General features: G+C 42.5%; 1 protein-coding gene across 1 annotated transcript in view; it reads right to left on the bottom strand.

Annotated features, from left to right (window-relative positions):
* C19H3orf49 (chromosome 19 C3orf49 homolog) overlaps positions 1-26690 on the bottom strand; it is a 48407-nt gene that overhangs the window by 11212 nt on the left and 10505 nt on the right. Inside the window, 7 exon segments of the mRNA XM_060402255.1 lie at positions 1039-1067; positions 1070-1162; positions 4608-4927; positions 6999-7182; positions 10115-10273; positions 16483-16618; positions 17515-18124. Coding sequence (XP_060258238.1) covers positions 1039-1067; positions 1070-1162; positions 4608-4927; positions 6999-7123 — 567 coding nt within the window. The 5' untranslated portion in view covers positions 7124-7182; positions 10115-10273; positions 16483-16618; positions 17515-18124.

A 26690-nucleotide genomic window follows, 5' to 3' on the forward strand; every position in this document is an offset into this window, starting at 1 on the left:
GAATAAGCACTCATAGAGTCAAATCTTCCTGGATTTGAAGCCTGGCTCTTCCGATTATCTGGGCCAATTACTTAACCTCTCATTGCCATCCCTAAAATAATATCCTACTTATTGCAGCAAGCTATTGTTACCTACTTTATAGGGCTGTTGTAAGGAATATCTGAGTTGATATTTTTAAAGCACTTAGAAGAGGGTTTGGAACATAGTCAGCTTTAATAAATGCTTATTATGTCGAAAGAAACAATACTTCAGATTCCATTAAAAAATAGCAGGGGCAATTTAGGCACAAACTTGATCTAAGTACAGATAAGCACAAGCTTTGGGTTGGAGCGTCCTGGATCATCAAGTGCTGCACTGTCTATACTATACACATGTTCTATTTGTATTTTAATTTCAATTATAATGGAATGAAACTTAAAATTCAATTCCTCAGTTATACTGCCACATCAGCTGGGAAAGACTGAGGGCAAGAGGAGAAGGGGGTGACAGAGGATGAGATGGTTATGAAGCATCATGGACTCAATGGACATAAATTTGAGTAGTCTCCCGGAGACAGGGAAGGACAGAGGAGCCTGGCATGCTGCAGTCCATAGGGTTGTAAACAGTCGGACATGACTGAGGGACTGAACAACAACAACCGGCCATATGCAAAGGCTTCAAAGTACACATGCTAATGGCTACTGTTTTGGACAAATGTTTGCATCCTTGCAGAAATTCTGTGGGGTTGGTCTGGAGAGTATCTCTCCACAGAGCATGCATGATATGCCAGATGCTAATATACCAACTTGATATTTGAACAGCTGACCAAGTCAATATAAAGCTGCAAACCCCACTGTTGCCCAGATTATAGCAGAAGCTGAACCATTCGAGCTCAGAAGTTGAGGAATCAGACCTGGCAAGTCCACTTGCTGTGCCCTGAATTCCAGGAGTGGAGACACAAAGGGCAGCTTTAAATGGGAGAGAACTTGGTTTTTACCACAGGCCTGAGCATTGACTTCCGTGTAAGTCTTTAGACGCAAGTTTGTCTTAGCATTTTACCTTTTTCATTCCTGAAGGAAGTGATGTTAAGATAAATGCTTGCTGGTTCTCCTGGCTTGGAGGAGTGTATTTCCTTGGGTTATCGCCTCCGTCTCTGCTCCGACAACGTCAAGTTGTATAGTTGCTTAGAGGGAGTGAGGGGGAAAAAACAGACAGTCTTGAAGGATCACAATAATAAACATACTCTTTCTATGAGAAAATCTCCTGAAAAGCAAGCATCACATGCAGTTTCAGTGGCTTTTTTTCTTTGGGGTTAAAATTGAAAATGAACTTGCTTTGCTGAATCTCGCACTTTCTCTTGCACACTTGGCCTTTTCTTGTGGTCATGACCTCCATAGTCACCAACCCGTCTTGACAAGGTGGTTGATAACTGTCTCTGAAACTTCACTTTTGCCCTCTGTTGTTTTTCCCTGTAACTCTTGTGGAATTAGAAAAAGTACCCTCTAACATAGAAGACAAGCCAACGACTACTTGCTGTTGACTGAAGACGTTTAAGTGTGCTCAGTCATTCACATACCATCTTAATAGTTTTTCCCACATACTAGGAGCCCTCTGAATCCTAGAGTCCTTAATATTTTTCTCTGTCAGTTCAGTTCTTGGGACTTCTCTGGGGGTCCAGTGTTAGGAGCCCTCGCTGCTGGTGCAGGCTGTTCGGATTCAATCCCTGGTCAGGGAACTAAGATGCCACAGGCTATGCGGCACAGCCAAAAGATAAGGAAAAAAAACATCCTCATTAAAAAAAAAAATCAGTTCTTAACACAATAAACATGCTTACAAAGGAAACTGGAAACACTATCATAAATCAAAAACCAGTATCAAAAATATAGACACTGGGAATAGTATGGTAAACCCCAAATCATGTCATTGCCAACAGAAGGTAGTAAACTTGAGGCTACTCCCTTTTTTATTAGGATAGAAAAAGGGAAGGAGAGGAGACTTTTTTCCTTGATGTAGTGAAAGGGGTCAAAAAAGGCACTGGGAAAAGCGGGGTGTGCAGCATGTTCCATGTTTCAGTGTTTTCATGCTGTGCCCAGCCCCTAAAATCAATGTAATCTGCTTCACGTCACTTGATAACTGCATTGAGGAACCATGGCTCCTCAGCTCAGGGACTGGTGGCTCTAAATTCAAAGCGGATGCTCAACCCAGAGGGACGCTCCTTTCTCCCCCACCTTCCACTGTCAGCTCTTGCCCAAATCTTGCAACTCCTGCCAGTGAACATTCTCTTCAACCTCACCACCCCCACTGCCACGACCAGCCCCAGCTAAAATTATCCGTTGCCTTGGATGAATGCAAGAGCCTGTTTATCATTCCTCCTGCATCGGATCTTACCCTCCTCCAATCCAGTCTCTACCCTGCAGTCTGAGCTACCTTTAAAAAATGCCTTTCAAATCATATTAATCCCCAGCTTGAAAGCATCTTATCACCCTTAGGAAAAGTTAAAATTTCTTAACATGGTTTCAAAACACCCTCATCACCTTATTCAGCAGACTCTCCCTGGCTGGATTACTTTCATTCCTTAATTATGCCCAGTGCTCTCTTGACATTGGGACTTGAACATGCTCTACCCTCTTCCTGGAAAACTGTTCTCACTCTTTTTCCTTATCTAACTCTAGCTGTCCTCCAGGTCTCATCTGAGTTGTCTTTTCCTTAGGGAGGCTTTCTCGAGCCCCCTCTCCCAAACTCAGCATCCATGATGTGTACCCACCCTGGCCTGTGCTTCTTCTTTTTGCATCAGAGGCAAATATATGCATAACATTGAAATGCCCCTCCATGCCCTCTGTAACTCCAGGAGGGCAGAGACCATGCCTATGTCTGCTGCTCTAGCACTTACAGTGTGGCTGCCACATAGTAAGTATTTACTACATAATTGTTTTAAAGTCTAATGAGGATCAACAGGGATGAGCAACTGTCTTTTGGCCACAGTTGAGAATCAGAATGTTTGAGCTGCAGCCTGAAGATGGGCAAGTTTCTTGGAGAAATCTTAGCGTAGAGATTTGTTATTTCAGCTATGATAAAAATAAGCCAATGCGTGGGCTGTGGGAGAAGGCTCTGGTCCTCTGTTTTCTGCTGGACTCTCCAAGTCCAGCCCAGTCAGTAGAGGAGTGTGCCCTCATCGCTGTTTTCAATAGAAACAGGCAGGTCAGTCTATGCCAGGTAATTGCTAGATGCTTGGATGCTTGTATTAGTTGTCTTTTTTCCAGAAGAGAGAGTTTGTTTGAAAGGGTAATGCGTCAGCTGGAGGCCATCAGTTTTTGTTTTTTTCTGGAAAAAGTATCTACCAGGTGTGCAGCCTTATCATGATGTGAAATTGAAGATACATGTGAATCACCTACATATACATAAGTATTCTATATATTTATAGAATGCTGTACTGTCAAGGGAACTAGAAATATACAAAGGGTATTTATGGCACTGAAGCTTTTCTGTACGGTATTGTAATGAGAGGCACATTACACGGTGGGTTTTTCAAACCCACGGAACTGTGGGGGCAAAGAGTGAGTCCTAATGTAAACTATGGTGGCTGTTTACTTGCTAAGCTGTGTCCAACTCTTGTGACACCATAGACTGACTGTAGCCTGCCAGACCCCTCTGTCCATGGGATTCTCCAGGCAAGAATATTGGAGTGGATTGCCATTTCTTCTCCAAGTTAGGGATCAAACCTGGGTCTCCTGCATTGCAGGTGGATTCTTTACTAACTTAGCCACCAGGGAAGCCCAGCGTAAACTATGGACTAGTGTTAATAATAATATGTTAATATTGGCTCATCAACTAACAAGTGTACTGTACTAAGGCAAGAAGTTCATAATAGAGGAAATCGTGTGGGTGGGATAAGGAGAGGGGGGTATAGAGGAAATTTCTGTATTTTCCACTCAATTTTTCCAGTTTACCTAGAACTGCTCTACAAAAATAGTCTATTTTAAAAAGGAGAATGCAAATAGTAGTCATCACTCACAAGAGCCCCCCACCAAACCAAACGTCATTACCATGTCACAAAAGAAACTGTCAACAGTTCAAACGCCAATTCTTCACAAAGTATGTGGGAGGTAGGTATAATAAAATAAAATTTCCTTTACGACTTACCAATCATACATTTTTAAAATAGAATTCTCATCACACCTTCGTCTGTTGGAAGCAGCCATTTGAAAATCTGCCTCACTTCTTTCTCCAGAAACAAAACCAGAAAAGCCCACTTTGGTTTGATTTTCTAATATATGTACATGTGTATATGCGTATATATATACACACCTGTGCACACATCGAATATTTCCGTGAAAAGTAGTTTTAGACTGATGAGACCAGTGATTAATTGGAGTGGGAGTGACCTCAAATGCAATCTAATTCCGTTTTTGAAGATGTACACACACACACACACACACATACACACACATACGTCACCTGGGGATCTTTCTAAAAGGCAGATTCTAACTCAGTAGCCCTGTGTGGGGGCCTTAACTTCTGCATTTCAGACAAGCTCCCCAGAAATGCTATTCTGTGGCTAGCAACAAAAGCTGTCCTATTTCATTTTCTCTCTTGGCCTTGACACTGAACCATATGTTGACTTGTATTACCATTCTGGGAGAGCTTTCTCATTCTTGGTTTGGTAAATAACTTGGGCGATGGAAGCTCTTTGACAATTCTAAGAAGGCTCTGTGTATTTGGAAGGAGGGTTTCTTTGTGGTCAGGGGCACCCTCTTTGTTGACACTTGCTGGCTTGCTTCTGTATGAGTGTGACAGCATCCTCCCCAAAGCAGTCTTCACTTTCCTCACCATATTTTTCTTCTGATTTTTCTGGTTCTTGTGAAATTCCATGTCACTATTACTGGATGACTCCTCTTTAGGGACCAATACATTTTGTTTTACTAAGTTGGTAGACTCAGCTTTATGCCATCTGAACAAAGGAAAAATAACTTGTATTAAGGAAATTGAAAAGTTAAAAATGAAACACTAGAATCATGAAAATCAACTACAAATGTGAACAAATTATACAGTTCCAAAAAAGAAAACCGAAGACCAAGCATCAAATCCAAAGCCAAAGCAACTACTTGGTATTTTGTTGCTGAACTCTAGAGTTGTGTTCTGGCCACTATCTCATTTAATCCTCAGAGCTGGTAGTTTATATTATTATCTTCAGTTTACTAATGAGTAAGCTGAGACACAGAGAGATTAATTTAATTGACAGAGTATAGAATGCAGATTTTAATCTTGGTTTGAGAGTGTTAGAATATATTACCTCATATTGGCAAATTGGTGATCTCTTTTAATCACAGTTTGAGATTTTTTTTTTGCTGGACTTCAAAATGTGGTTCCAAATGTGATGAGACATGAGAGTGTCTGCTAGGTAGATAATAAAAATACATTCTCCAAGGTCCTATAAATGCTGCATTTTATGCAGAATACTGATTTAGAGAGAATAATTATAAATGCATATTTCCAAAATTCCAAATAAATAATATCTTCATCATTTTAGTAATAAAATAGGTAATATTTCTTAGTAGACTTTTATGTGCTAAACACTCATCTGAGTTCTTTGATATGTATTACTTATTTCAATCCTCCTACTATCATCTCCATTTTACAAATGAGGAAATTAAAACTTGGAAACTTAAATAACTTATGCCCAGATACTCTGACCCCAAAGTCTATTCTGTTAGTTTCTGTGCTAAGTGAGTATCACCTGTTCCATGATACCCTTATTTATCTAATATTCTTCCTTGATTAACTATTTTGATGTTAGTTTCATCCAAAGCAACAATATCCATAAAATTCCAGGGATTTTAAAAAACCAGTCCTCTATTTCTAGATAAAAAGTCATTTATGGGCTAGGACTAATTTCCCATGGACCTCTAGGAGAACTTTTAATAAAACCATCCGTTTCTACTACCATAAATACACACACACATGGGAATACAATGTAGGAGGTTCAGGAACCCCCAAGGTCATCCACGCAACACCTATCAAGTAAAAAACCCAGCTCTAAGCAGTTTCTGAGTCTCCAAAATGCACCTCCTAGTCCCATCCCCCCACCCTCATTAATTTTATAACATAATTAATAAGATGATTTTGCTCCAAAGCCTAGGAATAGAACTGCTACCATTGCCGTTATGAAAAGAATCTTTTCTTCCCTAACCTTTTAAGTATCTTGGTTGCTTGTGAATTTATTTGGTTGTATTGCCTCTCCTTTTAAACCCTATTTTTTTATTGGAAGTGGAAATCTCCGCAAAATTTCATTTTGCCCATGGAAGTTCAGAAGTCTGGTCTTTGATACTTCAGGCCTCATGAAAACGACACTTTTCTACCTATCTGAGCTATTGCTCATGAATCTGGTAAGAAAGAATACTCCCCAAATTGGAAAATAATCATCTCACTGCCTTTCCAAATTAAAATGTATTACATTTGGAGTATTCCATGCTCATCTTCATGGTTTTGCCACTAGCAAGAAATATGAGGTATAAGACAGTTTTTAGGTTACAGTAAAGAGCATGCACATGGATAAAATATAATTAGTACACATTACCACAGCCCAAATTGCTGGAAAGGGGAATGGAAAGAGCACTGATCATGGACTTATTTTGAAAAATGCGCTATTAATTTTTCAAAAGAATAGTGTTTGCTGTCTTAAACTGTGAGACTTAAATATGAACTTAGTATCTACTAATGTTAATATCATATGTGACATTAAATCTTAAGTTCAGGTAGAAAGGAAAGGTTTTCCCATTACAATGAAGACTTTTCTGATCACAAAACGAGGTTTCCATTGTGGCACTAGACTCCCTGATCCAATGTATATATGCTGTCTATATATGCGGTCCCTGTTCCCTCTGATCCACACAGAGCCTTCATTTCTAAATGCAGTGCTTAAAAACATGCTACTTTTTTCTGATCAGCACAGTGAATATTGTTTAATGCAAAATCCAAAGCATCTCACTGAAGAGAGAAGAAAATGAGCCCCAGTTTCCTACCTTTCAATCCCTTTCCTTTTGATCGAGCCGCTTCTCTTTCTGGGCTGCTGAAATCTTCGGTACTGGCCAGCTCTTTCGTAAGCAACCTTAAAGCACTCTGGAGTATACAGGTGAGGGTGATCCATTGCTGTCAACCTCACCTGCAGTAGCTGTTGTTAATTTCTTTAGCTCTTAGGCTCACAAACTACAAAACAAAATCATCCAGTGACCGAGGCGCTTTTGACTCCTGGGCTCTTTGGGGGTAAATTATGTAGGAAAATTTTTGGAAGTGCTTCCTTATTCCCTTCCAGGTGTTACAGACATCATTTGTGGGACCAGCCCTGTTTACCACTTTACAGAGGTCATCAATGATGCATTTGACAGAGCAGTGGGAAATTCCCAGCCGTGTTGCAGACTCCAGGGCAGGGCAGATGTGAATAGGTGACCTGCTTGTCTAACCACTGCCATTTGGGTTGGTAACAAAATAATCACACACCAACTGATTATCACATTCAAATGTGCATGTCTGCATTCCGAAGCGGGAAGAACCGAGACCACCAACACTAATTCCAACGACCCCAGCTTTTGTTAGCTCTTTCATGTGGAACTGATGAATGCTCTCTGTCCAGTTTTTATTTGGCTTTCTCACAGTACACCCCCTTGGGCTATTTTGTAGTGATCTCTCAAAACACACGGCTGAGAAAGTTGAGCCCACCCCTCCCTTTTGACATTTGGTGTATTTCCTGGAGGAGAGCAAATTCTCGCTGGGTTGGAACTTCTCACCACAAGGTGGCAGCAGACACTAGGGTTTATTCCCATCCCCTTCTGGCGCTTTGAGTTTTTCAGTCTGAAGTAACTAACTAGAAGCTAAGAAGGAAAACTCCAGAAGAGTGTTGGGGGATATAATGATTATTGTTTTCTGTGTTTGTACTCATCAGTCATCTGGAGCTGGACTCTCAAACATGTTTGAGAGTCATGAGGGTTTTTTAATCATTAAAATTAAAGACAAATTGAAAAAATTTTTAATTGTGATAAAATATATATTATATTGGAGAAGGCAATGGCAACCCACTACAGTACTCTTCCCTGGAAAATCCCATGGATGGAGGAGCCTGGAAGGCTGCAGTCCATGGGGTCGGTAAGAGTAGGACACGACTGAGCGACTTCACTTTCACTTTTCACTTACATGCATTGGAGAAGGAAATGGCAACACACTCCAGTGTTCTTGCCTGGAGAATCCCAGGGACAGGGGAGCCTGGTGGGCTGCCATCTCTGGGGTCGCACAGAGTCGGACACGACTGAAGCGACTTAGCACTTAGCATATATTATATACTGCTGCTGCTGCGTCGTTTCAGTCGTGTCCAATTCTGTGTGACCCCACAGACACAAATTACCTGGGGATCTTGTTAAAATGCAGATTTTGTTGCAGCAGTTCTGCCTGATGAGGTCATTGGGCCAGCTGCTGCCGCTGCTGCTGCTGCCAAGTGGCGTCAGTTGTGTCCGACTCTGTGCGACCCCATAGACAGCAGCCCACCAGGCTCCCCCGTCCCTGGGATTCTCCAGGCAAGAACACTGGAGTGGGTTGCCAGTTCCTTCTCCAATGCATGAAAGTGAAAAGTGAAATTGGAGTCGCTCAGTCGTGTCTGACTCTTAGCAACCCCATGGACTACAGCCTACCAGGCTCCTCTGTCCATGGGATTTTCCAGGCAAGAGTACTGGAGTGCGGTGCCATTGCCTTCTCCGTATTGGGCCAGAGAGCTCAACAAAATTAAAAAGGGCTACTTGCATGAGGATTTGTCTGCTCCTGGCAGATTAATCAGCAAGCACCAGAGCCCTGAGGTGGAAGAAGTCTGATGTCTTTGAAAACTTAAAGTGGCTGCAGCGAAGAGGCAATGTATGTGATAAGCTGGAGTGACAGGCAGGGCCAAGCCAGCTGGATCCTACAGAACAACTGAAAATTGTAACATTATTTTGAATCTTCAGAATAATGGGAAGTTATGAGGGTTTTTTAATCATTAAAATCAAAGACAAATTAAAAATTTTTAATTGTGGTGAAATATATGTTATATGCTGCTGCTGCTGCATTACTTCAGTCATGTCCAATTCTGTGCGACCCCATAGACAGCAGCCCACCAGTCTCCTCCGTCCCTGAGATTCTCTAGGTAAGAATACTGGAGTGGGTTGCCATTTCCTTCTCCAATGCACGCATGCATGCTAAGTGGCTTCAGTCGTGTCCAACTCTGTGCGACTCCATGGACAGCAGCCCACCAGGCTCCTCTGTCCACAGGATTCTCCAGGCAAGAATAGTGGAGTGGGTTGCCATTTCCTTCTCCAATACATTATATAAAATTGACCATTTTTAAGTGTGTTCATATTGTTGTGCAACCATCACCACCAGCATCTTCAGAACTTTATCTTGGAAAACTGAAATTGAAAACCCATTAAACAATAACTCCTAATAACTTTTCTGTCTCTATGAATTTTTCTTAATTGGAAAAAAGCATCTTGGAAGAAGTCACTACGTAAGGTGACAAAATTCCAAAAATGAATTACCATGAAAATATACATCCCAATTTCTTTGTACAATAGTGAGAAAAATCTGCAGTACAGAAGAAGAGTGAATAAGAAATAGGAAGGGCTAAGGAGAAGGGTGTGAAGGTGAACAGTATTTTGATGCAAGCCCAGAAGTTAAGTAGAAAGCCTGTAGCTGCGTATGCGTTATTCATCCACCCTGTACATTAGGTAACTGAAGGGCAAAAATAAAGCCAAAGGAGAATTCTGTTTTGTTTGGGGGTAAATTTCAAAACTTTTGATTTCTGAGTTGAATTCAGAACCAGCTCTTTTTAGTTCTTGGCATAATGACTGAATTCAACAGCTCTCAACAATGAAAAAAATGTTATTGCTACATCCAGTCCAAGAGATGGCCGTACTCTGTCACTATGAATTTGATGACACTTTTTGAGGAGTGGTGCTGAAACCCAGCCTCTGTGTACCAATGCTGAATTGAATCTCAGAGACACAATTTTGGGTGAACTGGGAGAGAAGGGCTCTCTATTGCTTTGCCCAGCAAAGGAGGCCAGAGCAAGCTAGTACCCATAAGACTGTCCCACCCTGGAGTGGGTAGAGAGGGGTCTTACAGTGTTAAAGCAACAGGGCATGATCACCTCCTGGACATTCTTCTGAATGGTTGGTGGTGAGGTAACTGGGAGTCAGCACCATCAGCCTTCTGGTTCCAGTCAGTCTGGGGTCTACGTGCTTGCGGGCAGCATTCTTCCACTTGGTGGAGGTTTCTGTACCTGCAAAACAGTTCAAAAGATTAAGCTGAGAATATTATCGATAGTCCTCGGGGAAGAAATAAAGGTCCCTGACTTTGTTTAACGGCTAAAGTATTATTATTTTGTCTGGCTTGACTGTTTTCCTTTCTTTCTGCATTTTTCTCACTTCTGTGATTAAACTTTTTCTTTGACTAAAGCTTTTCTACAGACAAAAGGCAGGTGGAGGATTTGGCTTGAGGACCATTTTGGGAAGGCCTCGGAGGGTCCTTCTGGGTTACAGGAGCTACTACTACTACTAAGTCACTTCAGTCGTGTCCGACTGTTCAGTCTGTGTGACCCCAGAGACGGCAGCCCACCGTCTCCCTCGTCCCTGGGATTCTCCAGGCAAGAACACTGGAGTGGGTTGCCATTTCCTTCTCCAATGCATGAAAGTGAAAAGTGAAAGTGAAGTCGCTCAGTCGTGTCCGACTCTTAGCGACCCCATGGACTGCAGCCTTCCAGGCTCCTCCGTCCATGGGATTTGCCAGGCAAGAGTACTGGAGTGGGGTGCCATTGCCTTCTCCTACAGGAGCTAGGAATATATATTTATTCTGTGCAATGAGAATCCAGCATTGAACGAAACAACTGGAACCCCTGTCTAAGATTTACACTCTAGCGGAGGGCACAGATAGCAAACTTGTTAGTGAACTGATACAGCATTCAGACACCAATAAGGAATGCGAAGAAAAAGCTAGGAAAACCCTGTAGCAAGTGAGCGCTCCTACCAGGGTGATCAGAAAAGACCTTTCAAGGCAGTGATAGTTGAGGTGAGACATTTCACCTTGGAAAGGACATACACTATGGTCGGATCTGTGTTCTAAAGCAAAGTATTCCAAAGATGAAAAATGACCAGAGCAAAAGTTCTGAGGTGAGTGGGCACTAGGTCAGATTGGAGGGCAGGAAGGAGACCACAGTGGTGGGAATTCAGATGACAAAGGAAGGCTGCCTTATGTTTGTGCTTTTAAAAAGATTGCTGGGACTTCCCCGACATCCAGTGGTTAAGACTCGGCACTTTCAAGGCAAGGGTATGGGTTTGATCCCTTGTTGGGGAACTGAGATTCTGCCTGCCACATGGCATGGCCAGGAAGTTAAAGAAAAAAATAAAAAGAAGAAAGAAAAGATTGCTGTGTGCCGCTTGCAATGCACTGGAAATAAGTATGATGGCTGAAGAGGCAACTGATCCAGGATGGAGATGCTGGTGATTAGGTGCAGAGATTCAGGGAATATTTAAGAAGTATCATACTGAAATGAACTCAATGTCAAGTGGCGGTGAGTAGACAGCAGGATAAATTAGACTGGGAAGTTAGCTTGTTGCAGTAGCTCAAGTCTGAGACTGGAGTGGCTTTAAAAAAACTTTTTTTGGGCCATGCTGTGCAGCATGTGGGATCTACAGTTCCCCAGCCAGAAATCGAACCTGTGTCCCCTACCTTGGAGGCATGGGGTCTGAACCACTAGACTACCAGGTAAGTTCTTGGAGTGGTTTAACTAAATAGGGGTAATGGAAGTAGAGAGAAGTGCACTGATTCAAGAGTCCCCTGTAAGTCTACCTTTCTTTCCAACCCTCCTTGGGATATGGCTTGGCATCAAACCCATAGGATCACTCCCTGGACATTGGTAAATGTCCCTTTCAAAAGCCAGAGCAGGGCAAAGCCTGGTCAAAACACAATCTCCCTTGTTCTTAACATTATCCTTCTATCCTTCTAACACATCTGAGATCACATAATCCTGTTCAGGTAACCATAACAACAGTTGCAAATGAGAAAGCTTGTGTGGCCAGGCAGGTAAATGTGAGAAGCTGCAGGGTGTAGCAAGGAGGGGAAGCACCTTTGGTAAACTGTGGAATGCTGGACCAATCAAATGCTGCTGCTAAGTCACTTCAGTCATGTCCAACTCTGTGCGACCCCATAGACGGCAGCCCACCAGGCTCCCCCGTCCCTGGGATTCTCCAGGCAAGAGTACTGGAGGGGGTTGCCATTTCCTTCTCCAATGCATGAAAGTGAAAAGTGAAAGTCAAGTTGCTCAGTCGTGTCTGACCCTCAGCAACCCCATGGACTGCAGCCTTCCAGGCTCCTCCATCCAGGGGTTTTCCAGGCAAGAGTACTGGAGTGGGATGCCATTGCCTTCTCCAAATAAAATGCTAATGAACTTCAAATTGTTAAGGCTCTTCCAGCATTTAAAAATGTGGTCTGCAAGTCCTGTTTAGCTTGTGGGTCACCTATTTGCTGACTCCAAAGGTCTTTTAATGTAAACTCTCCATTCAGCCAGGCAGATCTTTCCTATCTGTGGTCCCAAGGCTGATTCCCATCTTCCTCCAAGTTCTTTTTTCCTCCCTCCAAGTTTTAACTTAAATGTATTAACTTGTATTCTATTGCCTTTGGGCTAGGTATTACACTGTTTTTGCATCTCATCTCTATCTGGTTTCGTAACCTTTTCTATGAATGTGTAAGTTCTCAAAAACTTGGTAAGCAGAGATTCCAGGTCTTACTTCAAATTTGGGTGTAATAAACACATAGACTTTTGAGAATCTCTTGGACAGCAAGGAGATCAAACCAGTCCATCCTAAAGGAAATCAGTCCTGAATATTCATTGGAAGGACTGATGCTGAAGCTGAAGCTCCAGTACTTTGGCCACCTGAAGAGAGGAACTGACTCATTGAAAAGACCCTGATGCTGGGAAAGATTGAAGATGGAGGAGAAGGGGATACAGGGAATGAGACGGTTGGATGGCATCGCTGACTCTATGGCCGTGAGTTTGAGCAAGCTCCGGGAGTTGGTGATGGACAGGGAAGTCTGGTGTGCTGCAGTCCATGGGGTCAGAAGAGTCAGACATGACTGAATGACTGAACTGAACTGAACTGAAATGCATAGAACAGGCAGAATGATGTACTTTAGTGGTGCTGTGATTTAGTCGCTAAGTCAAGTTCCACTCTGGCAACCCCATGGACTGTAGCCCACCAGTCTCCTCTGTCCACGGGATTTCCCCTGGCAAGGATACTGGAGTGGGTTGCCACGCCCTCCTCTAGGGGATCATCATGCCCGGGGATTGAACCTGGGTCTCCTGCATTGCAGATTCTTTACTGACTGAGATATGAGGGAAGCCTCTATCTTAGTGGAGTCACTTAAAAATGGAATCCCTTTGAAAATGAATGACTCTAGTAAGGTGAAGAGTCCTCACTCACTCAACTCACCCAGGACTGACCAGGGCTTAGGAGGTCTTTGCATGTAGAGAAATATGACTTGGGGACATTTTCCTTTTCGCTTGAGCACATCTCCTTACTGGAGCTTTTGCCTACTTGAGAGAAGAAAGTAACATTTTACAGGTCACTTAGCAAGTACTGTTCCACAAGGAAGTGTATACTGGGGGCCTAGAGACAGAATGCTTCACCCAAGGACTCCTTACCTAGAGGGTGCCACTCCCTAGCGCTCCAGGAAGGCTGGGGATGGGGCATAGTGTCTCTGAAGTGGCAAGAGGCTTTTCAAGGAAGGATGTCTCTTTTTCAGTTGCTTTTTGTATGGATTTCTGCCCCAGGTAAGTATCTGTGACTTTAGATTCATCGTGTACCTCTTAGGATAAACATTTGGTTTGCTTTGACAGTCTTTAATAACTTGAACTCTTCCGAAGTTGTCAAGTACTCTAGGCTGTGCCCCATTAGAAAGTCAATGTTTCAGTTAAAATGTCCTCTCAGATGCAGTTGAGATTAGTGTAGACTGGTACAAGTTCTTTGGAGGGCAGTTTGGCAACACCTACCAGCATGTGATGTCTATATTATCTCAGAGCCAGTGTGTTACTTCTGGGAATTTATTCTACAGAAATGCTCATAGAATGATGTAAAGATATATGCAGGTTTATTTGTAAGAGCAAAGACTAAGGCAGCCTATACGGCCATCGATAGAAGAGTAAAAACTGTCTGTAGACACAGACATAATATGGCCGTTGGAGCCATTGAAAGAAGGAGGAAGATCTGTTTGTTCTGATGTGCAAATAAAAAGATCATTCACAGTGTATTATGGAGTGGAGACAGGATGTCCCAAAGCTGTGAATACAAGAAGATTCTTTAAAAAGAAAAAAAACTATATTCACATGCAAGCTGGCATAGCATGTACTGGAAGAATATCCACCAAAGAGTTAACAGTGTGTATTTTGGGAGCTTGGGACTGAAAATGGTGATACAGTGCAGACATGAGGAGGAATAGCTAGGAGGTTTAAAGATGCTCATTTTATATACTTTATATTGTTTTTTTTTTTTTAAATGTGAGCATCTGTTACATTAAACTAAGAAATCAAACTCAAGAATTTAAAATTTAATTATCCAAATTTTGAATCATTTTCTTCATACATTTATTCACTTATTCATTCAGCAAATATTTCTTAGGTGCCTACCATGGCCAGACACTGTTCTTTTTCCTGGTGACATAGCAGGGATCTAACAGATGAAAATCCCCAATTTCATGCAGCCTGTATTTGAGGTGGGGGGAGAGGAAGCTGAAAGTAAATGTATCATATGACAAAAAATAAAGAAATGATATATAAAATTTAAAACTTTTCACCTGCAGGGGTAGGATATAATGCTATTTTTGTGCCAGGCTGGCCTGGGAAGACCTCTCTGATATGAGGACATTATATCAGAGTCCTAAAAGGAAACGAGTACACAGGAGCTGTGTTGATCCAGGGAAGATGCATTTGGACAGGGAGTGCCGTCAAGGCCAAGGCCCTGAGGCAGGACCTGCTTGATGTGTTTAAGGAACAGAAAGGTTTGTGTGGATCAAGCAGAGGGAGTAAGGGCAAGAGTGGAGGAATATGAGGCCAGATAAATGAAGGAAGACTCATCTATCCTGTGGGGCGTGGAGGCCAGCATATAAACTTGGCTTTCACGCTGTGTGACATGAAAAGCTGTCATAGGATTTTGAGAAAAAGCATGGTGTTACCTGACTTCAGTTTTAGCATGTTGTCACCTCCACTTCGAGTTGCTCAATCATGTAAAAGGTACATGTTGATATTTTCTAACATAACCCAAAGAACCCCTGAATTAGCATGACTGCTGTAAGAAATTATCACAAACTTGGAAGTGCCTTAAGACTGCATAGATATATGACCTTGCAGTTCTCCAGTTAGAAGTCTGGCATGGGTCTCACTGGGCTAAAATTAAAGTATTGGCAGGACTGGATTTTCCTCTGGACTCTCAAGGGCTATACCCATTTCCTTACCTCTTCTAGTGTCTGGAGGCCACCCCCTTCCTCCGCTAGTCACTCCCTTCCGCCACGTTACAGCCAGCAACCTGCATCTTTCTGACCTTTCATCCTATCTCCTGATTCTCTCTTTCTGCCTCCCTCTGCTACTTTCAAGGATCCTTGTGCCTACATGGATCTGAACCAGATGACCCAGGACCATCTCCCTATTTCAAGATCCCTAACTTAATCATGTTGGCAATGTAACCACTTTTGCTATGTAACGTAACATATTGAGAGGTTCTGGGGATCAAGAAATGGATATCCATGGGGTGGGGCCATTATTCTACCACAGAGCCCAAGCATTGTACTTTGCTAAGCAACTGCAGTCCCCCACCCCAGGATACACATATATCCCTCGTGGAGTGTAAATTTCAGCTATGGAGAAAAAATTCTGAGTAAGACTTTGACATGCTGTTCCAGAGGGAAATCAATGAACAGAAATTAAAATTTTCCACTGACAAATTTCAGGGTTCAGAAACTTTCTTAGACGGGAGGCCTATATTGTGGCCTGAAGGACACCTTTGAAAGAGAATTTGTCAACATAGGAAAGAGGATAGTGGAATATCAATGACTGGAGGGAAGCCTGCAAACATATTTAGAAACAGGTTCATGAAATAACTGACTCAAGAAAGTCTCCTTGGATGGAGATTAAATTTAAAAAGAAGAAAACAAAAGAAACACGAATTCTCCAGCACTTTGGCGCTAGAGGGCACCATCAGACAAGGTGCAGGGGTTGACGGATGGAATTAGGCTTGCGTGCACCGAAATGGTGAGAAGGGACCAAGAAACTTGGGCAGCGCGCTGAAACCGCCTTCTTCCTCCTCCTGGAAACAGCAAACCTTCTGTCTGGCTGAGAGTGCCTGGGGTGATAGTGAAGAACCACTAAAAGGCCCTATTCATCACTGTGTGAAAGTGAAAGTGAAGTCGCTCAGTCTCTTTGTGACCCCATGGACTGTAGCCTACCAGGCTCCTCCCTCCATGGGATTCTCCAGGCAAGAGTACTGGACTGGGTTGCCATTTCCTTCTCCAAGGGATCTTCCCAACCCAGGGATCGAATCCAGCTCTCCTGCATTCCAGGCAGACGCTTTAACCTCTGAGCCTGTGTAGGAGCATATATATAGACATATTATCTTATTGTGAATTCATCACTGTGTAGGAGCATATATATATATACATATTATCTTACTGTGAATGGCCATTGGATTGTTCTTTAAGTTTTATTGCTCATTGCAAAAGATGACACTACAACAGTACCTGGCTTGCCTCCTTAGCACTTAATAATTGTGCTAAGCACTTAATAATTAATGACCAAGCAAACTGCAATAGAATTTTAATTTGAGAGTGGAGAAGCAACAGGACCTGAATTCAGGGGACTGTCTCTGCAAAGTGTTTGAGAGTCTATCCTTAGTCTGCATGAGTGTGTGCTAAGTCATTTTGACTCTGTGTGACCCTACGAACTGTAGCCCACAGGCTCCTTCGTCCATGAGATTCTCCAGGCAAGCATACTGGAGTGGGTTGCCATGCCCTCCTCCAGGGGCTATCCTTAGTGTACCTTAGCTAAAATCTTCACCATAAAGAAGAGACCCAGCTGAAATTCAAGGGCAGCAGAAAACACATAGGACAGAGGGCAAGAAGGAAAGATAGAAAAACAGAGCTGAGGTAGGTCAGCCCTGTAGGGCATATGATGGCAATTATCTCTGAATGTATTATGATTTCAAGCACTGAGTAATTTCCTGGCACTGAGGGGTTAGATAGAAGTCATGTGAAACAATGTCATTTAGGAAACTATTTTTGTTCACATTTCATGCATCATGTCTAATAAAACTTATAATGAATCAATGTAGAAAGAAATCCTACATCTCTCATGAGTGAATGGCAAACCTTTGCCAATAATCTAATTATTTATCTTTTTTTAATCTCATCCTTATTCTTTATTGTTTAAATTTTATTTATTTTTCATTGAAGGATACTTGCTTTACAGAATAAATCACTTACCTCTTAAATACAGTGATCTGTTCCCTGACTTGGTGTAGCCAAAGAAGCTTCTTATCAAACAGCAGTTGGTTTCCAGCTTCAGAGAAGATGAGTTGCTTGCCCAGTGGTCACATGGCCAGTGAAGAGGCAGGCCTAGGATGTGAGTCAAGGTCTGTCTGCTTGGTTTAAGAGTCCGCTCCTAATGTGGTCCCTTCTCCTTTCTCCCTAGAACTAGAGCTTTTTGGTGAGGGCTTTCTCAAAATTTGAAATTTGAGGACATTTGTCTTTTCCAATTTCTACCCCCAAAGAACTTTACTCTGAATCATGAACTCATCTCTATCATTTAAAAATATGTGATTTGGTTCCATCAAAATTTCGGGTTCCAATCTTTATACTCCTGTTTATTAGCTGTGTCCTTTTAGGCCAGTTGGTCTCTCTGTGCCTTAGTTTTCTTATGTGCACATGGAAATGATGATAATCCTACCCCTTGCTCTAGCGCTGTTTAGACGATTAAACAAACAAACAAAAAAATCATATGGGGACTTCCCTGTGGTCCAGTGCATGAGACGTTGCCTTCCAGTGCTGAGGGTGCAGTTTCGATCCCTGGTCGGAGAGCTGAGACTCTGCATGCCTGGCAGCCAAAAATGCAGAACACACACAACAGAAGCAATACTGTAACAAACTCAAGAAAGACTTAAAAAATTTCTATGAAGGAGTGTCCTATAAACGGTCATTAATATTATTTATTATTCATTCAGCAAATACTGTCAGGTATTCTTATTTAGTGTGCTGAATAGATACATTCCTTGCACTTTTCTGCAAACTTTAAGTGCAAGGGGAGTCACACGAGTGAAAAGAAATTGGAACATAATGTGTCTAGTGTTGTGATGGGGTGGCATGGAAACACTGAGAATAAGCGTCTAATCCAGCCTGGGTAGGTCAGGGCAGGCTTTCTGAAGGAAGTAATATTTAAGGGGCAACCAAAGGATGGGTAGAATTTGAGGGAATCAAAAAATATTTCAGAAACAATTTATGTAATTGTCCAGAGATGGTCAAGAGAAATGGAAAGCAGGTCAGGATAACTGGAACAGAGAATGTAAGGAGAGTTGTTCAAATATAATATGAGATCTGGTGGTTCAGATGGTAAAGAATCTGTGAGGAATGCAGGAGACCTGGGTTTGATCCCTCAGCTGGCAAGATCCCCTGGAGAAGGGAATGGCTACCCACTCCAGTACTCTTGCCTGGGAAATCCCATGGACAGAGGAGCCTGGCAGGCCACAGTCCCTGGGGTTGCAAAGAGTCAGGCACAACCAAGCGCCCAACTTAACACTTTCACTTTTCACTTTTCAATACAAGACCTGTGCAAGCACAGCATCCTCGAAGAGCCCTCTATGTTGTGCCCTCATGCTCTTCTTACAGAAAATGACCATTGCAATAATCTTTACATTTTGAGGTATGTTATAAAAAATGATTATATCATATGGTTTTAGTTTAGATTTTCCCGAAGCAGTACCCAACAGAAGGGTTCCAGTGCAAGTGGATTTATTTGGGAGATGATCCCGGAAAAACACCAGTAAGGAGATGAGGAAATGAGGAGTGGAGCCAGCCAGTAAAAGGCATGCGATCAAGCATGTGAGCAGCGAGGGCGACTGGGGCTCAACCCCACTGGGACTTGGGTCTCCAATGGAGAGGCACTGTTTGAGTTACTGAGGATGGGGAGGTCGAGCTGTTTAACCACCAGGTCCCTGCTGGCCATCGGTGGAGGGCTGCTTCCAGGAGCATGAACTGTCTCGCCCTCTGTATTCATTGAACTATCACTTAAATTTAAAAAGTGCATAGAAAATAAACATGTTGAAAAATTCATTTTTTTAAAACAACGATGTATACTTTTTACTTTTACATTCAGTCTCTCATGGACAGCTTTCAGCATTATTGTTTTTTTAAATATTAAAGTATTTTCCTTCATCCGTGTCACAGGGAGTTAACACTAATGGACTTCAGATATATTCCCCCCCTTTTTTTCTTCTTTTTCTCTAAGCAGAAGTTTGGAAGAACACAAGGGGTAACAACAACAACAACAACAACAACCAAAAGTTCTGTTATACATGGCAAAGTTGTCAAGAAAGGCCTTATTTCTAGAAAAGAAGCTTGTCATCTATTGCACTTTGGAACAGTCATTCAACTACCTGTATTTACTAAAGAGACTGTTAAAAGTTCAATAAAAGAAACACCACAAATCTGTTTTATTGGTTGAAAGACAGAACTAGAGTGCCTTGGAACAAGACACCAGGAAAGCACAGAACACAATTTTCTCCTAAATGCAAGGGGTAACCCCAACATTCATAACCAAAAATAAAGCACAGGCACTGATGGCAACGTTCCAGGCACAAAAAATCCAGGTGACATCATTTCTGCATTTCTCTCTGATCCCAGGAATGGACTGTTTCACCATTCCTCAAGGATGTTTAAACAGTGGTACAGACAGTGTCTCTCTGTGGAGCAGAGAATGTTTGTTTATCATGAACTAAAATAAAGCTATTTTCTCCCTCTAGGGCAATGATTGGCACGCTTATGCCTCATTCTAAAGATTAGGGTTCCCTGGGAAATAGATGGGGAAACAGTGGAAACAGTCTCGGACTTTATTTTTGGGGGGCTCCAAAATCACTGCAGATGGTGACTGCAGCCATGAAATTAAAAGACGCTTACTCCTTGGAAGAAAAGTTATGACCAACCTAGATAGCATATCGAAAAGCAGAGACATTACTTTGCTGACTGAGGTCCATCTAGTCAAGGCTATGGTTTTTCCAGTAGTCATGTATGGATGTGAGAGTTGGACTGTGAAGAAGGCTGAGCGCCGAAGAATTGATGCTTTTGAACTGCGATGTTGGAGACTACTCTTGAGAGTCCCTTGGACTGTAAGGAGATCCAACTAGTCCATTCTGAAGGAGATCAGCCCTGGGATTTCTTTGAAGGAATGATGCTAAAGCTGAAACTCCAGTACTTTGGCCAGCTCATGCAAAGAGTTGACTCATTGGAAAAGACTCTGATGCTGGGAGGGATTGGGGGCAGGAGGAGAAGGGGACGACAGAGGATGAGATGGCTGGATGGCATCACTGACTCGATGGACGCGAGTCTGAGTGAACTCTGGGAGTTGGTGATGGACAGGGAGGCCTGGCGTGCTGCGATTCATGGGGTCGCAAAGAGTCAGACACGACTGAGCGACTGAACTGAACTGAACTGAGCACAGGGTTTCCCAACTGTGTCATAAGCCTCGTGCACACTCATGTCCACCTGGATCCCTCTTTGCTGTCCCCTGGGACTTCAGGAGCAAAGGAAATTGATGCGAACATTAAGTGCCTAATGCTTGTTGTACCATCAATAGCAAAGGCCTACGTCTCTGTATTAGTCAGCTCAGGCTGCCACCTCAAAGTACCAAAGAGTGGGTGGCTTCAATGACAGTCATTGATTTTCTTACAGTTCTGGAGACTGCAAATCTGAGATCAGGGTATCAGCATGGTCAGGTCCTAGGGAAGGCTGTCTTCCTGGCCTCATGCATCAGAAAGAGAGAGAGCGATCTCTTCCTCTTCTGATAAGGCCATGGTCCTATTGGATATGGGCCCCCACCCTCATGACCTCACTAACCTTAATTACATCCTAAAGATCCTGTATCCAGACATAGTCACATTGGAGTTACACCATACGAATTTGGGGAGCACACAATACAGTCCATTGGATTATGCCCTAATTCAAGAGCCTTAATTCAAATGTTCATCTCACTCAGACACATCCGGATTAATGTTTGGTCAAATGTTGGGCACCTTATGGCCCAGTCAAGTTGACACATTACATTAACCATCACAGTCCCTGACATAGGAATCTTGAGTCCTCTGCCAGCATTTGTGAAACTATGGCAGATTTAAGTTGTCATATGGGAACCTAGGGTTAAGTTCTCAGATACTTCATGGCTCTTAATGATCCTACCATGTCTATCTAACTGATATGCTACCTAACCAATATGCTACTGGGGAAGAGCAGAGGGCAATTACTAAAAAGCTCCATAAAGAATGAAGTGGCTGGGCCAAAGTGGAAATGATGCTCAGTTGCAGATGTGTCTGGTGATGAAAGTAAAGTCTGATGGATGCTGTAAAGAGCAATATCGCATAGGAACCTGGAACATTAGGTCCATGAATCAAGCAGGAGATGGCAAGAGTGAACATTGACATTGTAGGAATCAGTGAACTAAAATGAATGGGAATGGGTAAATTTAATTCAGATGACCATTAGATCTACTACATGGGCAAGAATCCCTTAGAAGAAATGGGTAGTCCTCATAGTCAGCAAGAGTCCAAAATGCATTACTTGGGTGCAGTCTCAAAAATGACACAATGATCTCTGTTCATTTCCAAGGCAAACCATTCAACATCACAGTAATCCAAGTCTATGCCCCAACCACTAATGCCAAAGAAGCTGAAGTTAACTGGTTCTATGAAGACCTACAAGACCTTCTAGAACTAACACCAAAATAAAAAGAGATATCCTTTTCAACATAAGAGATTGGAATGAAAAGCTGATTTTAGGACTTTTCATAAAAAAGGGAGCTATACACATTTTTTTTCCTTTGTGGTTTTAAAATATGAAAGAAGTTGGGGAGCACTGCAGAAATCCCTATAAGAAAAAGTCCAATTTTGTTTCTTCTCTAAGGTGTTCTAGCCTTTCCAAATTTTGCCATCAAAAATGCCAGCCCTCTTCCCGAAAATGCTTCTGAACACACGTGGGTTGTCATAATCACCGTCTGTCTCACCCCACACTTCTCTGACTGGCGATCCAGTCACTATCCACGCATTTGCGCTGTCTTGCAGACTTACATATCAGTGGGAAGTAAGTACATAGGCAAACTATCGTCACTTGGTACCACAAGAGTTCTAAAAGGAAACCATCACCATTTCCGTTCTTACCTTCCACTGTATCTTATTAACCTAGCACCTATTCCTTGGGATCCCAGTATGTGTCAGATGCTCTAAAAATCCTTGTGGGCATCAAGATGCATTTATCTCACGGTTACCTGTTGAGGACCTCCTCAGACACAGGGCAAGGCAGTGGGGCTCTTATGGAATATGGTCCTTGCCTTCATGGTGTTTACTGGTTTGTAGAGAGATACTATTTAAGTCAATACTCACACACGTGTAACATGGCGAGTATAATAGGAGTCATGGAGGGCAGGCCCACAGGTCTGTGAGAGCACTTAAATGGGACATTTGACTGAGTCAGGCTTCCCTGAGGAAGCATGAGAAGCAATCTTCTAAATAGATGGAGAGAGAGAGAGAGAAAAAGAGAGAGACAGAGAGAGAGACAGAGAGAGACAGAGAGAGAGAGAGAGAGAGAGAGAGAGAGAGAGAGAGAGAGGACTCCAGGTAGAGAGAATAGCATGTGCAAAGGCTCTGTGGCAAGAAAGAATACAGTGAAGAGAAGGGCCTGGGAGGTGGCTCAAGTGGCAGGAGCTGAAGGGGCAGTGGAGAGAGAGAGTAGATTTTAAAGGAGGTGGGGGTAGGGGGCTAGATCCTGCAGGGTGTATGAGTTGTCTTATCAAGTCTTACTTACCACCCAGCATAATAAAGCCAATATCCCCCTCTGGGGCAAAGTTCATGCAGACTTACAGGACTATAAAATAAGCTCAAGATTCCTCAAATATGATGCAAACGCATTGCACACACAACATTCACCTGCCCGGCCCTCTCCCTGCATTGCTCCCATAGGACTTGAGAGCCGATAGGAAAGCATGTAGCACATGCTGTTTGCTGGGCTGGGGATAATAAAGCCCTAAACAGCAAGGTGTGTTTCCTTTCCAAACAGCCTTATGTAGGGGAATCTGTATTGGCTCCAGGCTTTAAGAGATTCTGAAACCAATAGAGAAAGTGCTGGGCTAAGTCACTTCAGTCGTGTCCAACTCTGTGTGACCCTATGGACTATAGCCTACCAGGCTTCTCAGTCCATGGGATTCTCTAGGCAAGAACACTAGAGTGGGTTGTCATGCCCATCTTCAAGGGCTCTTCCAGACACAGGGACTGAACCTGCATCTCTTCATGTTTTCTGCATTGGCAAGCAGGTTCTCTACCACCACAGCCAGAAAACCACTAGGGGGAAGACATGGCTAAATGGGCAGCTGTGGTAAATCAGGAAAGGCAGGATGAGATAGGGTAAGACTGCAGACTGTGGAGCCAAACTGCACGTGTTCAAATCCTGGGTTTGTATCACTCTGAGCAGATGTTTTAACTTGTCTGTTCTGATTTTTGTCATCTATAAAATATGGATAAGAACACAGCTGCCTCATGGGCAGTATTAAATCCATTAAGTGCTTGAACAGTGCTTGGTAGTCAGTCAGTTCTGTATCAGTATTAGTTATGCTTTTATAATGGTGATCCAGGCTAGACAGAGGTTGACACAAAGAGCTGCTGACATAGAAATCCAAACTGAGAAAGCAAGGAGGAAGCTCTGTTAAGGCGTTAACATTCCTCCCAAAGAACTCGAGGAAAAGGGCACGACATCAGAGGAACCATAGCTGTTCTCGGCATAGGTTTTGTGATCGGAGAATGCTAGGTTTGCGTTGCAGTACCTCCAGTTAATAGCAATATGACCTTGGGGAAGTTACTTGACTTTTCGGCAGTTTTTCTATTCTGTACAAAGAGATTAATAATAATAATACCACCTCACTCAGGAGTTGGTAAGACGATTGTATGAGATAATAAATGCAAAATGTTGTTTAGTGCTTGACCATAAGGAGCAATTTACACACTGGAGATGTTACTAAAATAAATATAATTCAACATTCAACAGTAGTGTAATTAAATTACAGAGAATAAAAAGCTATAAGAAAGGTGGTCATATTATCATAATTATGTCATAGACCAGCTCTAGATAGCTTTAAAAACATTTCAATCATGAAACAGTTTCATAGCATGGAAGTAAATCTACAGAGAAAGACACAGCTAAATGAGTTAATATCTGTCTTGACAGTATCACTGTATAAGAAGGCATATACTGTTCTTTTACAGGTTAAGCAAATCATTATCCTTTGTTGAACTTCCTTTCTTACAGAATATATACTTGTTTGGTTTGCAAAAGACTGAGCTTGGGACGGGTAACCGGGCAGGCAGTCAAACCAAAAGAGAGAGGGAAAAAAAAATCCAGTGCCAAACTCGTCTCCTGAAGAAACAATAGCAAATCTTGAAGTGATCTGACTATATAGATACATCAATGAAGTGAGACAAGGTGTTCTCCAGTTATGTAATCTTCAAATTGCTACCTGTCATTGAGTAATCTAAGTGGGGTCACACAGGCAGGATGGCAAAAGGAATTCAAGTTAGCCTTTGTGCGTGTACTTTCTGTTCTCTGGACAGGAGTAATCAACCAGAGGAACACTTAAACCATCTTCCTGTCTTCTTCCATTGTGACATGTAAAGAATACCATTTGCATTTTAAAAAATTCAACAAGTATTTGTTAAAGAGCCTAACACTGTGGAAGGAGCTAAGGAGTAAGGACACAGCTGATGCCTCCATGGGGCTTCCAAGGCAAAGGGCACCATCCCATGAGGGCCAGCCTGAGCCGAAGGCTATGTTTCTTGGTTAAGAGAGTCCTTGAGAACAAGGCTGTGCTTAGTTGCAGCTTGAAAATCCTATGCATCTTCAGATCAGGATATAAGTACTAACTTATCAGGAAGCATCTTGGTGTGAGGAAAAGAAAACAGGTTTTAGAGTCAGAAAGACTTTACATCTGGCTTTATATCTTTATATCTTAGCTCTTCCTAGCCATTTTACCTTGGTCATCTAACTTCAGAGCCTCAGTTTCCTCTTTGGTAGAATAAGGATATTAATAGCATTTGCTCCATGGAATAACTGTGAGAACTGACAAGATGAAGTGTCCAGCCTGTGATAAGTGTTCAGGAGAGGAGTGACATCTCATGGAAGTGGGAGGAAAACATTCAGGTGTTACTGCCACAGGTGGAGTTGGTCAGTACAAGAGCTCTGGGGTACACTGGCAAGGGTCAGGTCCAAGTCATGCCTCTTTCAGAAGCATGACTTTCCTAGTTGTATTACATAGTCCAAACTTCAGTTGCCTCTTCTGTGAAATGGGGATAATGATATTATCTTCTTCGGATGTTTAAATTCTGTAAGAAGCTAAGAGCATTAAAAGTGCTCAATAAATGTTAGCCCTTGTTCAAGCTGGTTTTAGAAAAGGCAGAGGAACCAGAGATCAAATTGCCAACATCTGCTGGGTCATGGAAAAAGTAAGAGAGCTCCAGAAAAACATCTATTTCTGCTTTATTGACTATGGCAAAGCCTTTGACTTTGTGGATCACAATAAACTGTGGAAAATTCTGAGAGATGGGAATACCAGACCACCTGACCTGCCTCTTGAGAAATCTGTATGCAGGTGAGGAAGTAACAGTTAGAACTGGACATGGAACAACAGACTGGTTCCAAATAGGAAAAGGAGTACATCAAGGCTGTATATTGTCACCCTGCTTATTTAACTTCTATGCAGAGTACATCCTGAGAAACGCTGGACTGGAAGAAACACAAGCTGGAATCAAGATTGCCGGGAGAAATATTAACCTCAGATATGCAGATGACACCACCCTTATGGCAGAAAGCGAAGAGGAACTCAAAAGCCTCTTGATGAAAGTTAAAGAGGAGAGTGAAAAAGTTGGCCTAAAGCTCAACATTCAGAAAATGAAGATCATGGCATCCGGTCCCATCACTTCATGGGAAATAGATGGGGAAACAGTGGAAACAGTGTCAGACTTTATTTTGGGGACTCCAAAATCACTGCAGATGGTGATTGCAGCCATGAAATTAAAAGACGCTTACTCCTTGGAAGAAAAGTTATGACCAACCTAGATAGCATATTCAAAAGCAGAGACATTACTTTGCTGACTGAGGTCCATCTAGTCAAGGCTATGGTTTTTCCAGTGGTCATGTATGGATGTGAGAGTTGGACTGTGAAGAAAGCTGAGCACCGAAGAATTGATGCTTTAGAACTGTGGTGTTGGAGACGACTCTTGAGAGTCCCTTGGACTGCAAGGAGATCCAACCAGTCCATTCTGAAGGAGATCAACCCTGGGATTTCTTTGGAAGGAATGATGCTAAAGCTGAAACTCCAGTACTGTGGCCACCTCATGCAAAGAGTTGACTCATTGGAA

Source organism: Ovis aries, chromosome 19, assembly GCF_016772045.2.
Source record: "Ovis aries strain OAR_USU_Benz2616 breed Rambouillet chromosome 19, ARS-UI_Ramb_v3.0, whole genome shotgun sequence".
NCBI lineage: Eukaryota > Metazoa > Chordata > Mammalia > Artiodactyla > Bovidae > Ovis > Ovis aries.